This window comes from Leptinotarsa decemlineata, unplaced genomic scaffold (assembly GCF_025532065.1).
Source record: "Leptinotarsa decemlineata unplaced genomic scaffold, Ldec_3_MD MMD2_tig00026330_RagTag_RagTag, whole genome shotgun sequence".
NCBI classification, from domain to species: domain Eukaryota; kingdom Metazoa; phylum Arthropoda; class Insecta; order Coleoptera; family Chrysomelidae; genus Leptinotarsa; species Leptinotarsa decemlineata.
The window spans coordinates 2,317,087-2,333,740 of NW_027412690.1; the positions used below are offsets into that span (position 1 = coordinate 2,317,087).

At 33.7% G+C, this 16,654-nt stretch overlaps 2 protein-coding genes and 1 long non-coding RNA gene across 6 annotated transcripts in view; 1 reads left to right on the forward strand and 2 right to left on the reverse strand.

The window, feature by feature from the left end:
* The window catches only part of LOC141485747 (uncharacterized), a 726,844-nt gene that overhangs the window by 690,146 nt on the left and 20,044 nt on the right, over positions 1-16,654 (reverse strand). The gene's annotated exons all lie outside the window — the stretch shown is intronic.
* Positions 4,679-5,534, reverse strand: LOC111517871 (uncharacterized). Its single transcript, XM_074182957.1, has one exon. It carries the CDS (start codon positions 5,293-5,295, stop codon positions 4,708-4,710), a length of 588 nt encoding a protein of 195 aa, XP_074039058.1. The 5' UTR covers positions 5,296-5,534; the 3' UTR covers positions 4,679-4,707.
* The window catches only part of LOC111517878 (trunk), a 28,623-nt gene continuing 26,698 nt past the window's right edge, over positions 14,730-16,654 (forward strand). Inside the window, exon 1 of one of the 2 annotated variants that reach the window (XM_074183158.1) lies at positions 14,730-14,869. Coding sequence is in view for 1 of the 2 variants with exons in the window: in XM_023174159.2 (XP_023029927.1) it covers positions 14,886-14,969 (84 nt within the window). In the remaining variant the exon portion in view is untranslated. Of the gene's footprint in view, positions 14,970-16,654 lie in introns of both variants that reach the window. The other variant, XM_023174159.2, reaches the window with a different exon arrangement.

Consider the following 16,654-nt stretch of genomic DNA (forward strand, 5'->3'; position numbering starts at 1 on the left):
AACGAACGTAAAAAATGTAAGAGATTGAAAATCGGAATTTTCTAAAAACTTCAATTCATGTGAAGCCTGTGTCATAATCCTTCATTAAGACGCCATCTGTGCAATTGACCGAAAAGTCAATCTACGAAAACCAAAGATGAACCGTCAACACCGTCAAAGGGGGTTCGTTGTGAAGTCAATCTTTGACAAATGACGTAAAAAATTGTACTCAGCCTCAATTATTGCCAAAACATTTGGGAAAAACAATTTCAACATCATTTTTTGGGTACACCACTAATTATAATATTTCTTTTTTATAAACATTTACGACATATATATTTATATTTTGATTGATACAACTAGTTTTCCTTTATTTTCAGTATTTTAATATCAACACTTGTTCACAAGAAGGATTTGAAACTTTAATAACTTCTAATTATTATAGCAGGCTGTGCTATCATCTTCATGGCTCTACTTAAACTGAATGTTTTATCTTCTTGTTTGTTCTTTTATACGCGCTCGCATATAATAATTAGGAAGTTATGGAAGCTTCAAATTCTTTTTGTGAACAAGTGATGATATTAAAATATTGAAAATATGCAAAAAGTTAGAAATGTTTCACGAGTTCGGCGATTTTCTGCTATCGAAACAAATGGATCGAAGAATTTGAATCAAATTTTGTGTAAAAAATAGAAATCATACTCAAAATACTTGGGATGTTGACAGTGGCATACGGTGATTTTACTCCGAGTCATAAAAGTGTTTACAAGTGGTACAAGCTTTTCACAGAAGGTCGAGAAGATGTGAATGATGACGCTCGCCGTGGATGCTTCTGCACATCAACAATCGAAAAAAATATCGAGGAAGTGAAGAAAAGTATTATGGGGAATCGTCGAATCACTATTATAGAAGCTGCTGGGGATGTAGGCATATCGATTGGCTCATGGCATGCAATTTTCTGGAAATTTTGGGCATGAAGCATGTGGCAGCGAAGTTCGTAAGTTCGTTCCAAAATTACTGAATTTTGACCAAAAAAACCCGTCGCATGAGCATCGCTCAGGAATTGTTGAATGACGTCATCGGCGATCCAGATTTGCTTAAAAGGGTTATAACTTGTGACGAATCATGGATATATAGTTATGACATCGAAACCAAAGTGCAATAGTCCCAAGAAATGACAGAAGAGACAAGACCAATAAAAGCACGCCAAGTTCTATCAAGACCCAAGATGCTTTCTGGAGTAATTACTCGTATTTTATCAGTCATCAGCAATCACAAACAAGCAGTGTAAATCTACCAGCTATATTATGATTCACAAATATTTTGCTGGTAATAGAGAACACTTCACTGTATTCAATTGTTTCCATATACAGGGTGTGTCCTACCTACGGTACAAAACTTCAGAGGGTGATTCGTTAGGTCGTTTTGAGGAAAAAAGTTCTCATGAACATGTTCGGAGTTGCTTCGTTTGTAAGATACACGGCGTTGAAGTTTAAAAAAACTGTATTTATAGAATATACTAAATATCCTTACACCAAATTGGTTGAAATTTGCTACCGTTATTTGAAATGATGAGGCGCTCATCAACCCCTTACTGGATTTAAATTATTAGGTCCAGTGGAGTCTCGGTGGGCACCACAATCAAACAATATTGGGGGAAAAAATACGCCACTGACTGTAGGTTTTTTTTAGGTCCATCAACTAAAAACACAACTTGTTGGTCAATTGTGTTTTCTTCATATTTAGCCACTTTGAAATCACTTCGCATGTCATGAACACATGACTAGCTGACTAGCTGACAGTGATAGCGTTATCATATCAGTGAAAGTTAGAGTTGTCAATTAGCAGTGATTCCATCATGAATAATTTTCCTAACACTGGTCGATTCATACGATGGCACACAATAATAATTTTTTATCAAATATTTTATTTACGGACTAAGCAAATTTCTCACAAAATTCGCTGAACGTTTGGGTAGTAAGTTTGGTGAAATGCCGGTACTTGTAAGTGGTTTTAGGCAGGACTTAGCTCAAGCTCATTTAAGTGTTCTTGCTCGTCAGCATCTCGACATCACCTACCCTAATCGCTGGATTGGACGTTAAAGACCTCAAAATTGGCCGGCTCCCAGTCCTGATATGAATCCTCTAGATTTCCATTTAAGGGGTCATCTGAGGGCTCTTGTTTATAAAACTCCTGTACTAGATGTGATTGACTTGAGGAATCGAATATTGCAATAGCATAAGAAATACTCCAGGTATTTTTGAACATGTCAGACAATCAATGACAAATCTATTGCAGTCGTGTATTTTATTTGGTTTTTATTTTATGTTGTCCATCGATAGTTTTAGAAGTGATTTTTTTTCTCGAAAACGAAGCTTGATATGACGAAAACACAAGAGACCACAAAAGTTTATTTTTAGTTGCCAAATCTAAAAAAAATTTTTAAAATCAGTGGCGTTCTTTTTATTCTCAATATTGTTGGCAGTGGTACCCACTTAGACGCCACTGTACACTTCAAAAAACTGTAGCAAATTTCAATCAAATCGGTGTAAAGATATTTATGATATTTTCTGAATAGGTACCGTTTTTTTAAACTGCAACGCCCTGTATCTCAGAAACGAAGCAACTCCGGACATATGTTTATAGAAACTTTTTTTCTTAAAACGCCTCAACGAATCACCCTCTGAAGTTTCGTATCGTAGTTATGAAACACCCTGTGTATCAACAGTAACTGGACCGAGAACAGGACTGACTGATTCATCACTGAACGCACCATAACAGTAAATATCTCCGATTAACTCAGGATGTATAAACATCTGAAGAAGCTTGTCACTAGCGCCAGCGAAACGTCAGGATTAAATTCCAAAAATCTACTTCAAACCAGTTCAAACCCAGAAAATAGTGACACTGAAAATCACCGTCGTGAAAGCCGTAACCATTTGGTCCAATACTGAATGATACATCATAGGAAAACATATAATTATCAAATGTTTCCTTTCCAGATGGTTGTTGGTCCTTCATCTTCAAGTGATATGCACCAAATGAAAAGTTTCGAAAAAAAAACAATATTTATATAAATTTCCAAATGATAACTCTCTGAAAAATAATAAGATCAAATTGAATACTTGAATTGTTGTTCAATAATGCGATACCCTAATCCTAGAAAAAGCTGGTTATGAATTATTTTTGGTGTGAGTAAACAGGTTCTTAACGAATCCGACACCTTAACAATTTCAGTTTTATAAAAATTAACTACATTTACTGAATAACCCCTGAGAAAATAGTTCAACGGTGTTAAATCAGGTGACCTTGCTAGCCATTCAACAGGTTCCCGTCTCCCAATCCACCAACCACGAACTATTTGTTAGAGGCGTACCCGAACTGGACGTGCATAATGTAGAGGCGCACCTTCTCACTGTTACCAAATTCTGTGATCAGGTGACCTTCTGCTTTCGAAGAAGGAAGTTCAGGTACTGTCCAGCGTTCTTTCAGCCTAGTCAGTAGAGAACCTACTATAATGTTTTGATGATATGCATTATGTATTTCCATCATCCAATGCGGATTTAAAACCAATTGATAATAGCAACTTTATTCATTGAAAGTACCATTAAAAAAATGTCCGTCATCACAACGTCATGAACGGATGAAATCCAGCGAAGAGGTCTGAAAACGTACCGAAATATTAAGTAACCTACAAGAATGTTGAATGAGGATATTCTTTCACAAATTGAAAGCCATCTAATTATTTGTTTGCATCCAAGACAGTTGGACAACCGACCCCAGGCAATTTGGATGAGTTCATTGAACAAACATCGAACTCTTTCACACGTTCAACCTTCATTTTCAAAACCACATCATCATTAATATTTTCGAGAAAATTTCAATTCTTTCCATTTCAATAATTCACATTTTTCACTATTTTAATGTAATTAATAGACTAAAACCACTGACATACTTGAGTAATGATCAAGTGGTAATCGTTTCTACAACACTACTAGTTACTTTGAAAGGTGATTTGCCAATTAAAAAGTTGGGGGAGCTGATAAAGGGTAATGGTGAAGGAATGGGGTTGGATGCCTAAATTACAATTTCATAATGAAAATGGACAGTTTTTGTTAACTAAAACGACTTTTCTATCTTCTGCAACAAGTTCTTGATGTACAATGAAGGATTGGAGACAGATACCATTTATAATAAACTTTCTTAAAGAAAGTTGGAAATCCATAAAGAAAAATCCTCAGGTAAGCCCAAAAATCGAAGTTCAGTTGCATACATCAATAATAGCAGCTCGAGACTTGCTGTGTTTCTCAACTAGTTTTTTTCAAAGATCATGGATAACAAAAAAAAAGAATCAATTATTGATTGAGGAAAGGAACTAATCGCCTGAAAAGTTAAAGCATTCAAAATACTTGAAAACACATTGATTTCTTTCTAATTTTTGATATATTTGACAGTAAAGTCTACTAGTAATTTGGAAGATTTTTGCTTACCTATTATAGGAATTGGCTAAACTTGAGCAATATTTCAATATTAAAGAAGATAACAGATAATATATTGTCAGTGTATAATTAACAATAATTAATTATACACTGACGATGTCAATTGTGTTTGCGAAACATACAATGAGAATAGTGTGTACAGTTTTGTTAGGTAGCTTCTAGTTTGCAAAAAACAAATGCATATACAAAGTGTATGTGTTTGGAAGAACAATCCCCACCTTTACCTCTCCTAAAAAAAACACCTGTAGTCACGCCCACCGACGACACCCCAAAAACAAAACAAACCTGTATGTGTGCGAAGATGTGCCTTCAAGTGCGAGCTCTTCCCGTAGACCTTGTGGCACCCGTCATAGGAACACTTGTGGGTCTTCCTGACCTGTGTACCCACCCGAGGAGAAGGTTGCGCCCTAGGAACTCCAACGGACTTTTTAGAAGGCGGCACTGAGTCCACTTTGCGATGATTTTTCGGCGGCGGGGCCGGAACTTTAACGACACTCTTGACGTTACCCCCTTCGTCGGGGGGCTCCTCGTCGATGGTCAGATTCCCCTCGCCGTCAGACGGAACCTCGGGCACGGGTTCCTGTTTGATCCTCGTCAGGTCCGTGAGGATCCTGGCGACCATGTACGAGGAGGATTCAGAGGGGGCGGCGGCAGCGCTGACGGGGGGGATGTGCTCCACTATGACGGCCGGACCGGGAGGATTCGCGAACACCATCTCTTTGACGAGCGATTTGGAGAGATCCAGGGGGCGGTTTAGATGGTCCTTGCTGTGAGACATCTCCAGAAGGCACTGGGCCGCGAAGTTGATATCGTCCATGGTGAGAAAAAAATTTTAGGAAGCACGAAAACGAATCTGTCACTTGTCACTATCACTGAGAACGTTCACCACGACAGCATCCTCGACGATGTTCACGTAGGCCCAAAGAGAGACAATATGCTCATCTCCGTGGGAGGCGTGTTTCCACTACGTTCGAACTAGCGAGAGCAGGCGCGTCGGAGAATACTCGACGTAGACGTTAGCGAATACACTTTCCGACTGTGGCAGAGTTTTGTCTCCCCGCCGCTCGATCCCTGCCCGTATCGCTTGCTCTCTCTCCCCCAGGTTTTCGCGACGCGTTTTATTTTGTTCCTCCTCGAAAAAAATGTTATTATTCCCGCACCTGATGTCGATCGCACGGTGAGGGTAAGTAAAGTGTTTCCGGAGATATATGGAATTGACAATTTAAATCTGAATGATGTTACCTCTTCTGGGAGCTTAAGGAAAATATTGGAAAAAGGTAACAAGTTGCTAAGAACAGTTAATATATCTTGAGAGCAAGTTGTTTTTATTGAAAATCATGAAATGAAAATGTGCATCGGTCAGAAAGTTTTTAATAATTCTTACAATAATGACTCGAATGCAAATCTATAAAAATTCACAAAATTAATGTAATGAACAAATGGTAATCGTTTCTACAACAATACTTTGAAAGTTTGACGATGATTGTTCGAATATTCATAAAAATAATAATAATATGCCTTCATTCATGCTATATAGAAATATAAGTAGGTATATCTAGTATAAGCGCTGAATTTAGCCAATCAGCCCTTTTTGATAAATTCATGATTGCTCTTTGCAAATTATTTGAGTACATTTCGATAAATACTTTCTCAATTGTGAGGTTTCATTAGATATAAAATATATATCAATCCTGTTACTTTGAAAGTTGATTTGCTAATTAAAAAGTTGGGGAAGCTGATAAAGGGTGGGGGTGAAGGCATGGGAGTTGGACACCCAAATAACAATTTCAGAGTAAAAATGGACTTGTTTGAGGATTTTTACGACCTGTTTTTGTTAACTAAAACCTTTAGAGAACTCATAGTCTGATGTAAACGATTTTTCTATTTTCTGCAACAAATTCTTGATGTACAATAGATGAAGGATTGGAGACAATAAGGATCACTGGAAAAGATGTATGGTAATGTTTAAGGTATCAGATACCATTTACAAAAAACGTTCTCAGGGAAAGTTGAAAATCCATAAACAAAAATCTTCAGGTAAGACAAAAAATCGAAGTTCAGTTGCAAACATCAATAATAACAGTTCGATACTTTCTGTATTTCTCAATTAGTTTTTTCCAAAGATGATGAATAACATAATAATAATAATAATAATAATAATTTTTTATTATTTCCTTGTTAAAAAGTACATTGTTATACGTACAGTGACAAGGAAAACGTCTGAGGGCAGGACACGTTACAAAGTATAATGTTTGTAGTAATCAATAATCTAAAAATATGATACATATAGGTTTATACATATAATTATTTGTTTGACTTAGATTATGTAAAAAAAAACTATAAATAAATGAAAGTCAATTTTATCACATAGTTGTGATATTTTGTCATTAAAATATAAAAAAAACAGTTTAAAATTCGTCAAGTGTGTAACAATTTTTTTCAATAAGTGCCTTTTTCAGTCTTGATTTAAAAATGTTAAGATTTGGTGATATTTTAATTGATTCTTCTAATTTATTAAACATTTTTGGTCCAAGATAAAGAAAACTTTTCTGATAAAGAGTTGTTCTATGAATATTGGGCATCAGTTTGTCTCTAGAACGAGTTGGCTAATTATGTTGCTGGAAAGGTGTATTATGCTTGTTTCTATAAACGTATATACACAATTCATAAATATAGAGACCAGCAACAGTTAGTATCTTGAGATTTTTAATAGCATCTCTACATGATTCTCTCCAACCAATACCGGCAATGATTCTTACTGCATTTTTTGCAAAATAAATATTCTTTCAGCAACAGATCCGGTACCCCAATTCAAAATTCCATATCTCAAGTGGCAGTTTATTGGCGCATAGTATAAGCTCAGTAAAATCTCTTTACCACAAAAATTAGCCATGAATCTCAGAGCATAGCAGTTTTTTCTCAATTTAATACAGAGGGTCTCAATATGAGGAGTCCATGAAAGTTTGTAGTCCAAGGTGACACCTAACATTTTTGTAGAAGTACAAGATTCAATTGGCAGATCCCCATTTTCATGGATAACAAAATGTTCGGGCCACTTACTAATTGTGAACTTTATCATCACAGTTTTAGATGTATTGAGTGCTAAGTGATTTTTTTCTGCCCATATTGTTTATGTACATCCTGGGTTCTTTCCTCTAGGGTCGTTACATCAATTTCCTTCAATATGAAATTTGTGTCATCTGCATACGCTACTGTGTGAATAGTTGACAATCCTTGAAAATATTTCATCAGGTCATTTGCATATATAAAAAATAGTATAGGTCCAAGGATTGATCCCTGTGGGACACCCTGCCTAATGGTTGCCAACTGACTGAGAGTGTTTCCAACACTGACACGTTGCCCTCTATTTTCCAGCTAGGATTTCATTAAATCTAGGGCAACTCCTCTTACACCATATCTTTCCAATTTCCCTAATAGCAGGTCATGATTAACGCAATCGAGAAGTCTGTGAACAATCCGCAAATATGGAATTTACCATCAAGTGCATTAACCACATGCTCATTGAACTCATAAAGTGCTGTTTCTGTACTTTTGTTCTTTGTGAAACCGTGTTGGTTTTCTGAAAAAAGGTTATTTGTTGTGAAGAAAGACATTAATTGATTTTTTAAATTCAGTTCAAAAATCTTGGAAATACTTGAGAGTAAGCTAATTCCCCTGTAGTTTTCATAGAGGTTTCTATCCCCTTTTTTATAAATTAGTGTTACTTTTGCTAGTTTTAGACTATATTTTCAGTAGACAAGTTTATGATATACGTCATTGGGCTGCAAAGTTCATAAGAACATTTTTTCAATAAATTGTTTGATATCTCATCGTAACCACTTGCGTTTGAATGCTTTAAGCTCTTTATCAATTCTATAATTTCGGGTTCCGTTAGTGGACGCAAAAACATTGATTTTTCCCATATCGAGATATTGCTATTCATGTAATCGAAGTCTACATTTCGCGGCTGTATGAAATTTGAGAACTCATTATTGAAGTTGTTGGCCATGTCTATGTTTGATACTTCAATACCATCTTGTTGAATTTTAATTTCATTTACCACGTATTCTTTTTTTGAATAGTATGTACCATATGCCACATTGATTTGACTTTGTTGCTGGAAATAGACATTTTGTCATTTACGCACTGCTTATAACTGGCTTTTAGTTTCTCCCTATACGTTTGGGTCACTCTCTTATATATCTCCGTATAATTATTATCAATTTTAGCACATTCTGAATAGAGGTTTACTTGGTGTTTCAGTTCGTGAAGTTCCGAAGTGAAAATGTCAAAATTATGCTTTTTTGTCTGCTTTCGGAAGCGTTTCACCGGGAAAATCAATTCAATATAATATTGAAGAATATTGTTGAAACTTTCATAAGCTTTGTTTGGGCATATTTCTTTATAGACGTCATCCCACGACTCCTTCTGTAGGACAGCCTTGAAGTTTCGAATGTTTTCTTCTGAAAAAAATCGCCGGACGTTTCCGGCAAAATATCATCAAGTATTGGATTCCTGGTGTTGTGCTGGTGGATATCAGACTGTGTAGTCAAATTTGGCAAATTTTCATGAATCTCAAGTAGAATAATGGAAGAATCACAATCTTTCAACTTGTTGTATAGTTGCCTTCATCTCTAAAGTCAGCATTGGCTAGGATTCTTATATTTTTTGCTGTCCGAAATATACCATTTGCAGCTGATGGGTTATCCCAAAGTAATATTCCATAATATCTCCCTTCTATTGAAGCGAGAGATCCAAAGGCTTCGAATTCAGTTGTCAAATATCACTCCGCCAGCAGAGTTTTTCATCAACATAACAATTATTGTCTTCATCTTCTTCTGGGAAGGATACACTCCGAAACCTATCTCTAGATGGTCATTCAATTTGATTTGTAGGACGAATGAGAAGCATTTGTAGAAATTTCTTGGATAAGGAAACTTGCACGAATGGCTATCGAACACAGTCCAAAACACGTGGAATGTCACGGATAATATAACTTTGTAACGACAAATTCAGCCAGGCTAGTGCGGAAATCTTAAATTAGGCGGGAAAAGGGGCTACGATGCAGTGAACCAGAAAACCGAAAGGAAAAAAGGAAAATCGCACCCAATTGACCTCTAAATAGTAGCTTGGTTTGAAACATTTCCTCTTTTACTTTTTTTCTCTTTTGACCAAAATTAAAATACAACACCAAACCGTTATTTTAACACCTCGACACGTATTTCGATCACCAAGTCATCTTCAAGAAGAATCAAACTGATATTCCTCTTGAAGATGATCACTTGGTGATCGAAACACGTGTCGAAGTGTTGAAATAACGTTTTGGTGTTGGAAAAAAACTCCAGTGATATTCATCACTACACCAAAGGTTCCAAACAGTGCATCACAAATTTTTATACCTATATGTTTTCGATTATTTGTTTTATTCAGAAATGAACGTTTTTGCACTTCATACTCAGTATTCATGTCTTCCGGTATTATTTTCATTTTATTTTTTAATCAATTCTTGTGAGTAAAGAATATAAAATGAAAGCTTGCTAACTTCATGAAAATACAAAATTGAACATCTACACAAACGTTTCTTCAAAGTGCATGGACAGTTAATGGCGATAAATATATAAAACGGAATAGTTCAATTTTTTATCACACCCAGCTCAAATATTTACATACATTTTAAAGCAGTTGTTACAATAAAAAAATTGTTTCATTTCTTGAATATTCATATTTTTGATATGATAGGAATGAGTGAATGTTATTTTTACATTTTTCTTTTTCACACAAAGATTATATTAATCATATTTATGAGATTTTGTAGGTTTCTATGCAATAACAAAAATATAAAATTGAATTTGATTGCCGTTGAATGAAACTACATTGTTTTTTATCGCTTGTATAACAAATGGATAATGGATATCCGATATTTTTATTATTATTCTACTCAGTAATCAATCAAATGTCCAGGGCCGGATTATCACCTATTCACGCCTTAGGACAAATTTGAAAGTACATCCCTACGGTGACGGATATTAGGAGTGTGGAACATTATCTTCAACAAATATCCACAAATTGTTAATAACAATCACACGATAAACAGCAATTGAACAACAAAGAAGAGTTATTGGAATGTCATATAGTTTTTAATATAATTGATGAATTGAGTTTTTTTTATTTCATAATGATAAAAATGAACTAATAGTAAACAACTTTTCATTAACATTCTCTAATATGAAGAAAATACGTTTCGAATTAATTCAAACCTGTCAATTAGTTACCACACACAATTTATAATAAATTAAACTTTGTGGCGACATTCACCCATTTCATAAAAAACTAAATTATTTTCTCAAAATTTTGTACGTCACTGCTCGAGTCCCCTCAGAAGCATCATGGTTATTCGCAGTCGTCCCAACTTCAACTAGATAAATTCTCTAGAGAATAAATATAGTTTAAAAAACTAAAAAACACGCTTTTAAAGAACATCGAACTAAAAATTAAAAAATATTTTTTTAAAATAAGCTTTAAACAATAACTAACGAAAAAAACTAGTACTATTGTGAAAAAAGCGGCGGGCGTTACTAATAAAAAAAATTTGGCAAAAAGCGCCCACGTTTTTTTTCACAATAATACTAGTATTTTTCGTTCGTTATTGTTTCAAACTTATTTAAAAAAATATTTTCAACACTTCAGTTCGATGTTCTTTAAAAGCGTTGTTTTTTAGTATTTTAAACTATATTTATTTTTCATTATTTAGTTTCGTATGCCATAAAAGCGTGTTTTTTTTTGTCTTTTTAAACTATATTTATTTTATCTCAACTTTGGGATCAATCAGCCGTAAATTGTTTAGAAAAATGATCATTGATATTTTCCGATTCCGGAGAGGGAGACTGAAAATCAGCTACCAAGCCCAAGGCAGCAGGCGCGCAAAGGAGGGTTACGAATGAGGCAGCAGGCACACGTGTTAATAAAAAAAATAGTTGTTTCAAATGAAGAAATACATGTAAAGTGAGTTCGAATTATATCAAGGAGGTTGCGTACAGCGCCATCTGCCCGCGAATAGATCAAGCAATAATGCCAACGAAAGTCTGACGTTAAATAATTGGTTTATTTATTTTTCCAAAGCACAATATTAAAAAATATTAATGTGTATTGTTGTACGTTAGAGATCAATACCTCAATGTATACAAATTGTAACTTTTTCTAAGATAGGTACATACCAATTTCGAATTGACTGATCTGAGACAGTTAAAAAATTGGATCAAAAAGAAATATTACTAAGTATAAATAAAAGTTGAATATCCAAAATAAGTGATGAATTCAAAAAACGAGCAAGAAAACCACGTCAATTTCCGTTTGAAACAGTTTATCTCGAAAACGGTTCAAAATAGAAATAGTATTTTCTGAACAAAGTTAATCTAAAATTGGATGTAGAGCTCAAAAATGTTGAAATATACAGGGTGTTCCATTTGAAAAAATTGAGTTCCACTCATTTTTTCATGAGATCAAAGTATCTGCATTTTTTGAAGACCCTGTATGAGGCAAATGAAAATATGCCTCGTAGTGAAGATCCTCATAGTATCACTCCACTCCATTTCAAATTTGATCGTTTTAGTGCAAGAGAGTTCAAGATTATCAGCATTTATAAAAGTTCATGTTTGGAAAAAAAAATATCGAAATTAATTTATATCTTCTAAACGGTGATAGGTAGGTATGGGGAAACAGTATATGTGTTTGTTGACAAAGTGATAATGAATCATAATATGATATTATATACGGGGTGTTCCATTTGAAAAATCAAAGAAGCCGCTACTTTATAGTAGAAGCGACAACGCCGCTTCGTCTAAAAGATTTTAGGCGTGTAGGTCATATTGACTTATGCATACTGTGGAATTTTCAGGTTGATCCGTTGAATAGGTTGATCCGTGAATTAACGCTCATCATGAAAAGCCCTGTAGCTCTGTGGAAATGGAACGTACCTAATCGCCAATGCTAAGACGAAAGGTTGAAAACGGAAATATGCACCTTAACTAAATTCTCAAAAAACATCCAGTGTATGTATTCATGTAGACTATCGCTGACATCTGGACATTTCATTCTTCAGACGTATGTCAAAAGAAATAGAGGTATTTACAATTTGAGGCGAAAATTTTAAAGAGAATTTTGGGTTTTGAAAACGAAAAAAGATCGATTTCCGACACGTCGACCACTAAAGAGAGCTAAGTATAGAATTTTTTATTCAATTTGTAGGCAAAATTTATGAATTCGACAAGTTACTGACTAATTGGACTTTTTGCTGGTTTATATTACACTTCAGCAAATCCTCTACTGGAAATCAAAACTGAAGACTGTATCTAGGACTGAATATTTCGAAACATTCATCTCCCTCAAATACATACACAGTAGGTTCTGATATATGCCTGCCGAAAAGCATCTATTTTCCCAGCTAATACTACGCTGGATATTGAATGGTTGGTGTACAAGATGAATAGGAAAAACTTATTTTCTTATAATTCAATGTTCATTATAATTTAATGTTCATAGAGATGGAATTGTTTCAAAAGTACTTTTTCCTTCGTGTAATTTAATATTTATATGAAAGTAGTTGTTTAAGAGGGTTTTTTTCAACCAAATAAGTGAATTCTATGCATGATCCACACATCTTTGTAGAGATTTGAAGGTGGTTGATAATGTTTCATAGTACATTTCATAAGTTCAGACTTTCATTATCTAATATGATATTTGAAATCCCTGAAAGAATCGAAAAATTGAATACTTTCGGCCATAACGTGAGCTGCTGTGACAAAACTCTTCAGAATTGTATAAAGAAACTAGGATTTAGATTTACAATAATAAACAAATGTCAAGCAGTTATAGAAAGCAGAAGAATAATGGAATTGCGTAACAAATACTCAGAACAAATAACTAAATATAGACAGTTACGAAAGAGTGGACTGATGGTTCCAGAATGTGGACGCCTAACATGCCTGCAAACTAAGGATTGCGACTAATCATTGTGCTTTGCGGAGGAATCAAAGGATGGGTTCCACATTCTTTGAAATTATGTGGAAAAAACTTGTGGCCTGCAGTGTTGACTATCATAAGAACATAAAAGCGAATACTTTCGAGGAATGGTTTGAAAACACAATGATCCCAAATTTAGATGCGAATAGTGTAATAATTCTTAACAACGCTTCCTAACGTTCGCGACAGTACCGAAAAAAAATCGAGGAAAGATTAAGTATTAAAGTTTTATAATGGATAACAATTTGTATTTTAAAGATTACTACAGACAAAAACATTTGAAAAAGTGTATGCCATTGAGAGTATTGCTGAAAAGTATGGACACACAATACTGAAACTTCTCCCCTATTTTTGTGTTTTCAATCCCATCGAGTTGATTTGGGGAAAATTGAAAGCATCAGGCGTAAAAATAATTTTCCAAAATTTGATAAGAAGGTAATAGAGCTAATTAAAGAAGAAGTATCTAATATTACCGAAGTAGACTGGCAGAAAAGGATTAAAAAAGTAATTTTAGTTGAAAAAGACTATGTGGAGATAAGACACTTCCATATTAATGGTGGAAATACATTCATTTTCGATTCAAATGATGACAGTGATAGTGAAACAGAGAATATGGAGGAGGAATTATCAGAAGCTTTCGACGAAAGTTAGTGAAGTGTTTTTGAAGCGATCGATTGTATATATAGATATATGTGAGTAAGTAGTATTCAGTAGTGAGTAGTATTCATTACTTTTATGGTGAAAAACATTGAAATTTTCATTTCTCTTTTCATTATGATTTCCTACCACGTAGTAACGGCTACATACATCAATTTATTAGTATTCAGAAGTATTTTCAATTATTTGTTGTACTTTCCCACTCACCTTTATAAACGAAATATTTATTATATATATATATATATATATATATATATATATATATATATATATATATATATATATATATATATATATATATATATATATATATATATATATATATATATATATATCTTCTATAATTAGCTCCCTAACTATATTATTAAAAGGGAGCTGTTGGAAGGTAGGGTACACTATATCGTTTACTTGAACTATACCTACTACCAATAGTATTTAAAGACATGTAACATAAAAGTTAACCGACAATCGAACACAATACCCAGATCACTTGTTATTCTTCGATTGTTTCTGTGTTACCAACTATTACAAGAAAGAGGTCTCATTTCAACCCACCCCTACGGTAAGCCACTGGAACTAGATACCTGCTTTAAAATCCGATTCCGTACCAATTAACATCCATTATTCGTAGTGAATCGAACGACAAATGGCCTATAATTGAGTGTTTGTTGACGTTGCGACGAGTCCTGTTCTGTTATCGATGCGAAATTGCCAAAGTGAGTCTTCTCCGACATGGTATTCACCATCATCAACTATGTTTACGTTGTGTTTTTTGGTGTTGTGATGTGTGCCCCTGCGATAAATAAGGATGGCGAGGTATGTGTCGTATCTTATACGACAAATTCTATTGGTTCAGATCCCAGTTCAAATCTGTCATATACGGATGTTTTGAAGTGGCGCCCCCAAATTTTTATTTATACTTTTATTAATACACATTCGCTTTGTTTTGTTTCACCAATAATTTGTCAATACTAGGTAACACTTTCGTTTTAAATTATTTTTTATAATATAAATACCAGCAGTCCTTTTAATTTCTCCATTAAAAAATTTTTTTCTGATTCATTGTATTATAGCTGTGATAAACAAGACATATAATGTTGTTTTGGGATAGCAAAGTAGCATGTAATTATGTATTTATACTAAAATTGGCAGTCATATTATATACTTTGATAAATACAACACAACTTTTGAAATGTCCTAATTTGAAATCAGTAACAGTTGAAAGATAAAACATGTGAAAGAATTTAACCACCTCATTATGTCTAAATGTTACCTCATTTCGAATAATTCCAAATTTCATTTGGAAACATTAGCACACTCAGTGGGGTTCAGTAGTTTTATTATTATAACATAAACCTATATACTGATTTAAAAAATATTTTTCTTCTGTTCTTTTGTTTTGTAATATTGTTTCTATATATTTCATGTTACCGATTTGATACATAATATAATAATATAAATAATTGCAAATCCACTGAGGGTTTAACCCTAGGTGTGATTAAATAAACAAATACGAAAAATAAAATAATGTTACATATAACACAATCACAATTACTCACATAAAACCATAGTGAAAAATATTAATGTCATACATTCCCGTACTAATAGAGAAAATCAAAGGTTATGAAATAGTTAAGAAACAAACAAACACATACAGACAGCTTACAGAAGTTCATACTTCTTTGTGAGGGTAAGAAATAATAAAGTTTTACACATTATACACAGGTATTAATAAACTCAGGAGATACAAATATTGACTAACTTTATAATAGAAAATAGAATAATATACATATATAGAGTATAGGCAGAGAAGGTCCAGTTCATATTTTAGTAGTGTGAGATTCAAATTTCATGAATTACAACTGTTTCTTTTCTTTTGTCTTATGTTATTGAATTAAATTAAATTATGGGCACTCTCTCTAGATAAGTTACTTACCTTTTTATTGAAAATTTATTAACTCCTTTCCTATCATTCACATAAGAAATTCTAGAACTCGGAATACTTGGAATAACTTTCTCAATTGAATTCTGAATAAGAATTTGATCTCTGTCTGTTTTCTCAAATCCATGAATGAATTTCAAAATGAAAATTCAATGTTTTTCGAAATCGAAGGACGATTTTTGTATAAATAGATGTTGATTATTTCAATCAGAGACGTAAAATTATCCTCGGTATATTTTTACACAAAACTCTTTGCTAAGTTTCTTGCGGATTTATGGAAGGGGACACAAATTCTTTTTCACTACTTCGGAGCCGCCTGACTTGTATATTTCTTTCAAATCTCTACAAAAAACTACATACATTGCGTTTTTCTCCCATCTCTTGATGACACACATTGCAAAAAATATGTTTCTTATATCTACTAATTACTATAGTTCATTTATTGATCCTTATAGCCTCATATAATCATAATACATGACGAATTGTCTGTTTCTTTATTCCATTGTCTGCATATAGGAACTTCGTAATTAAGATGTGCTCTAAATCGACAATATCTAGT

Coding starts and splice junctions, on each gene's coding strand:
- LOC111517871 (XM_074182957.1), bottom strand. CDS start 5,295: ATGGACGATATCAACTTCGCGGCCCAGTGCCTTCTGGAGATGTCTCAC.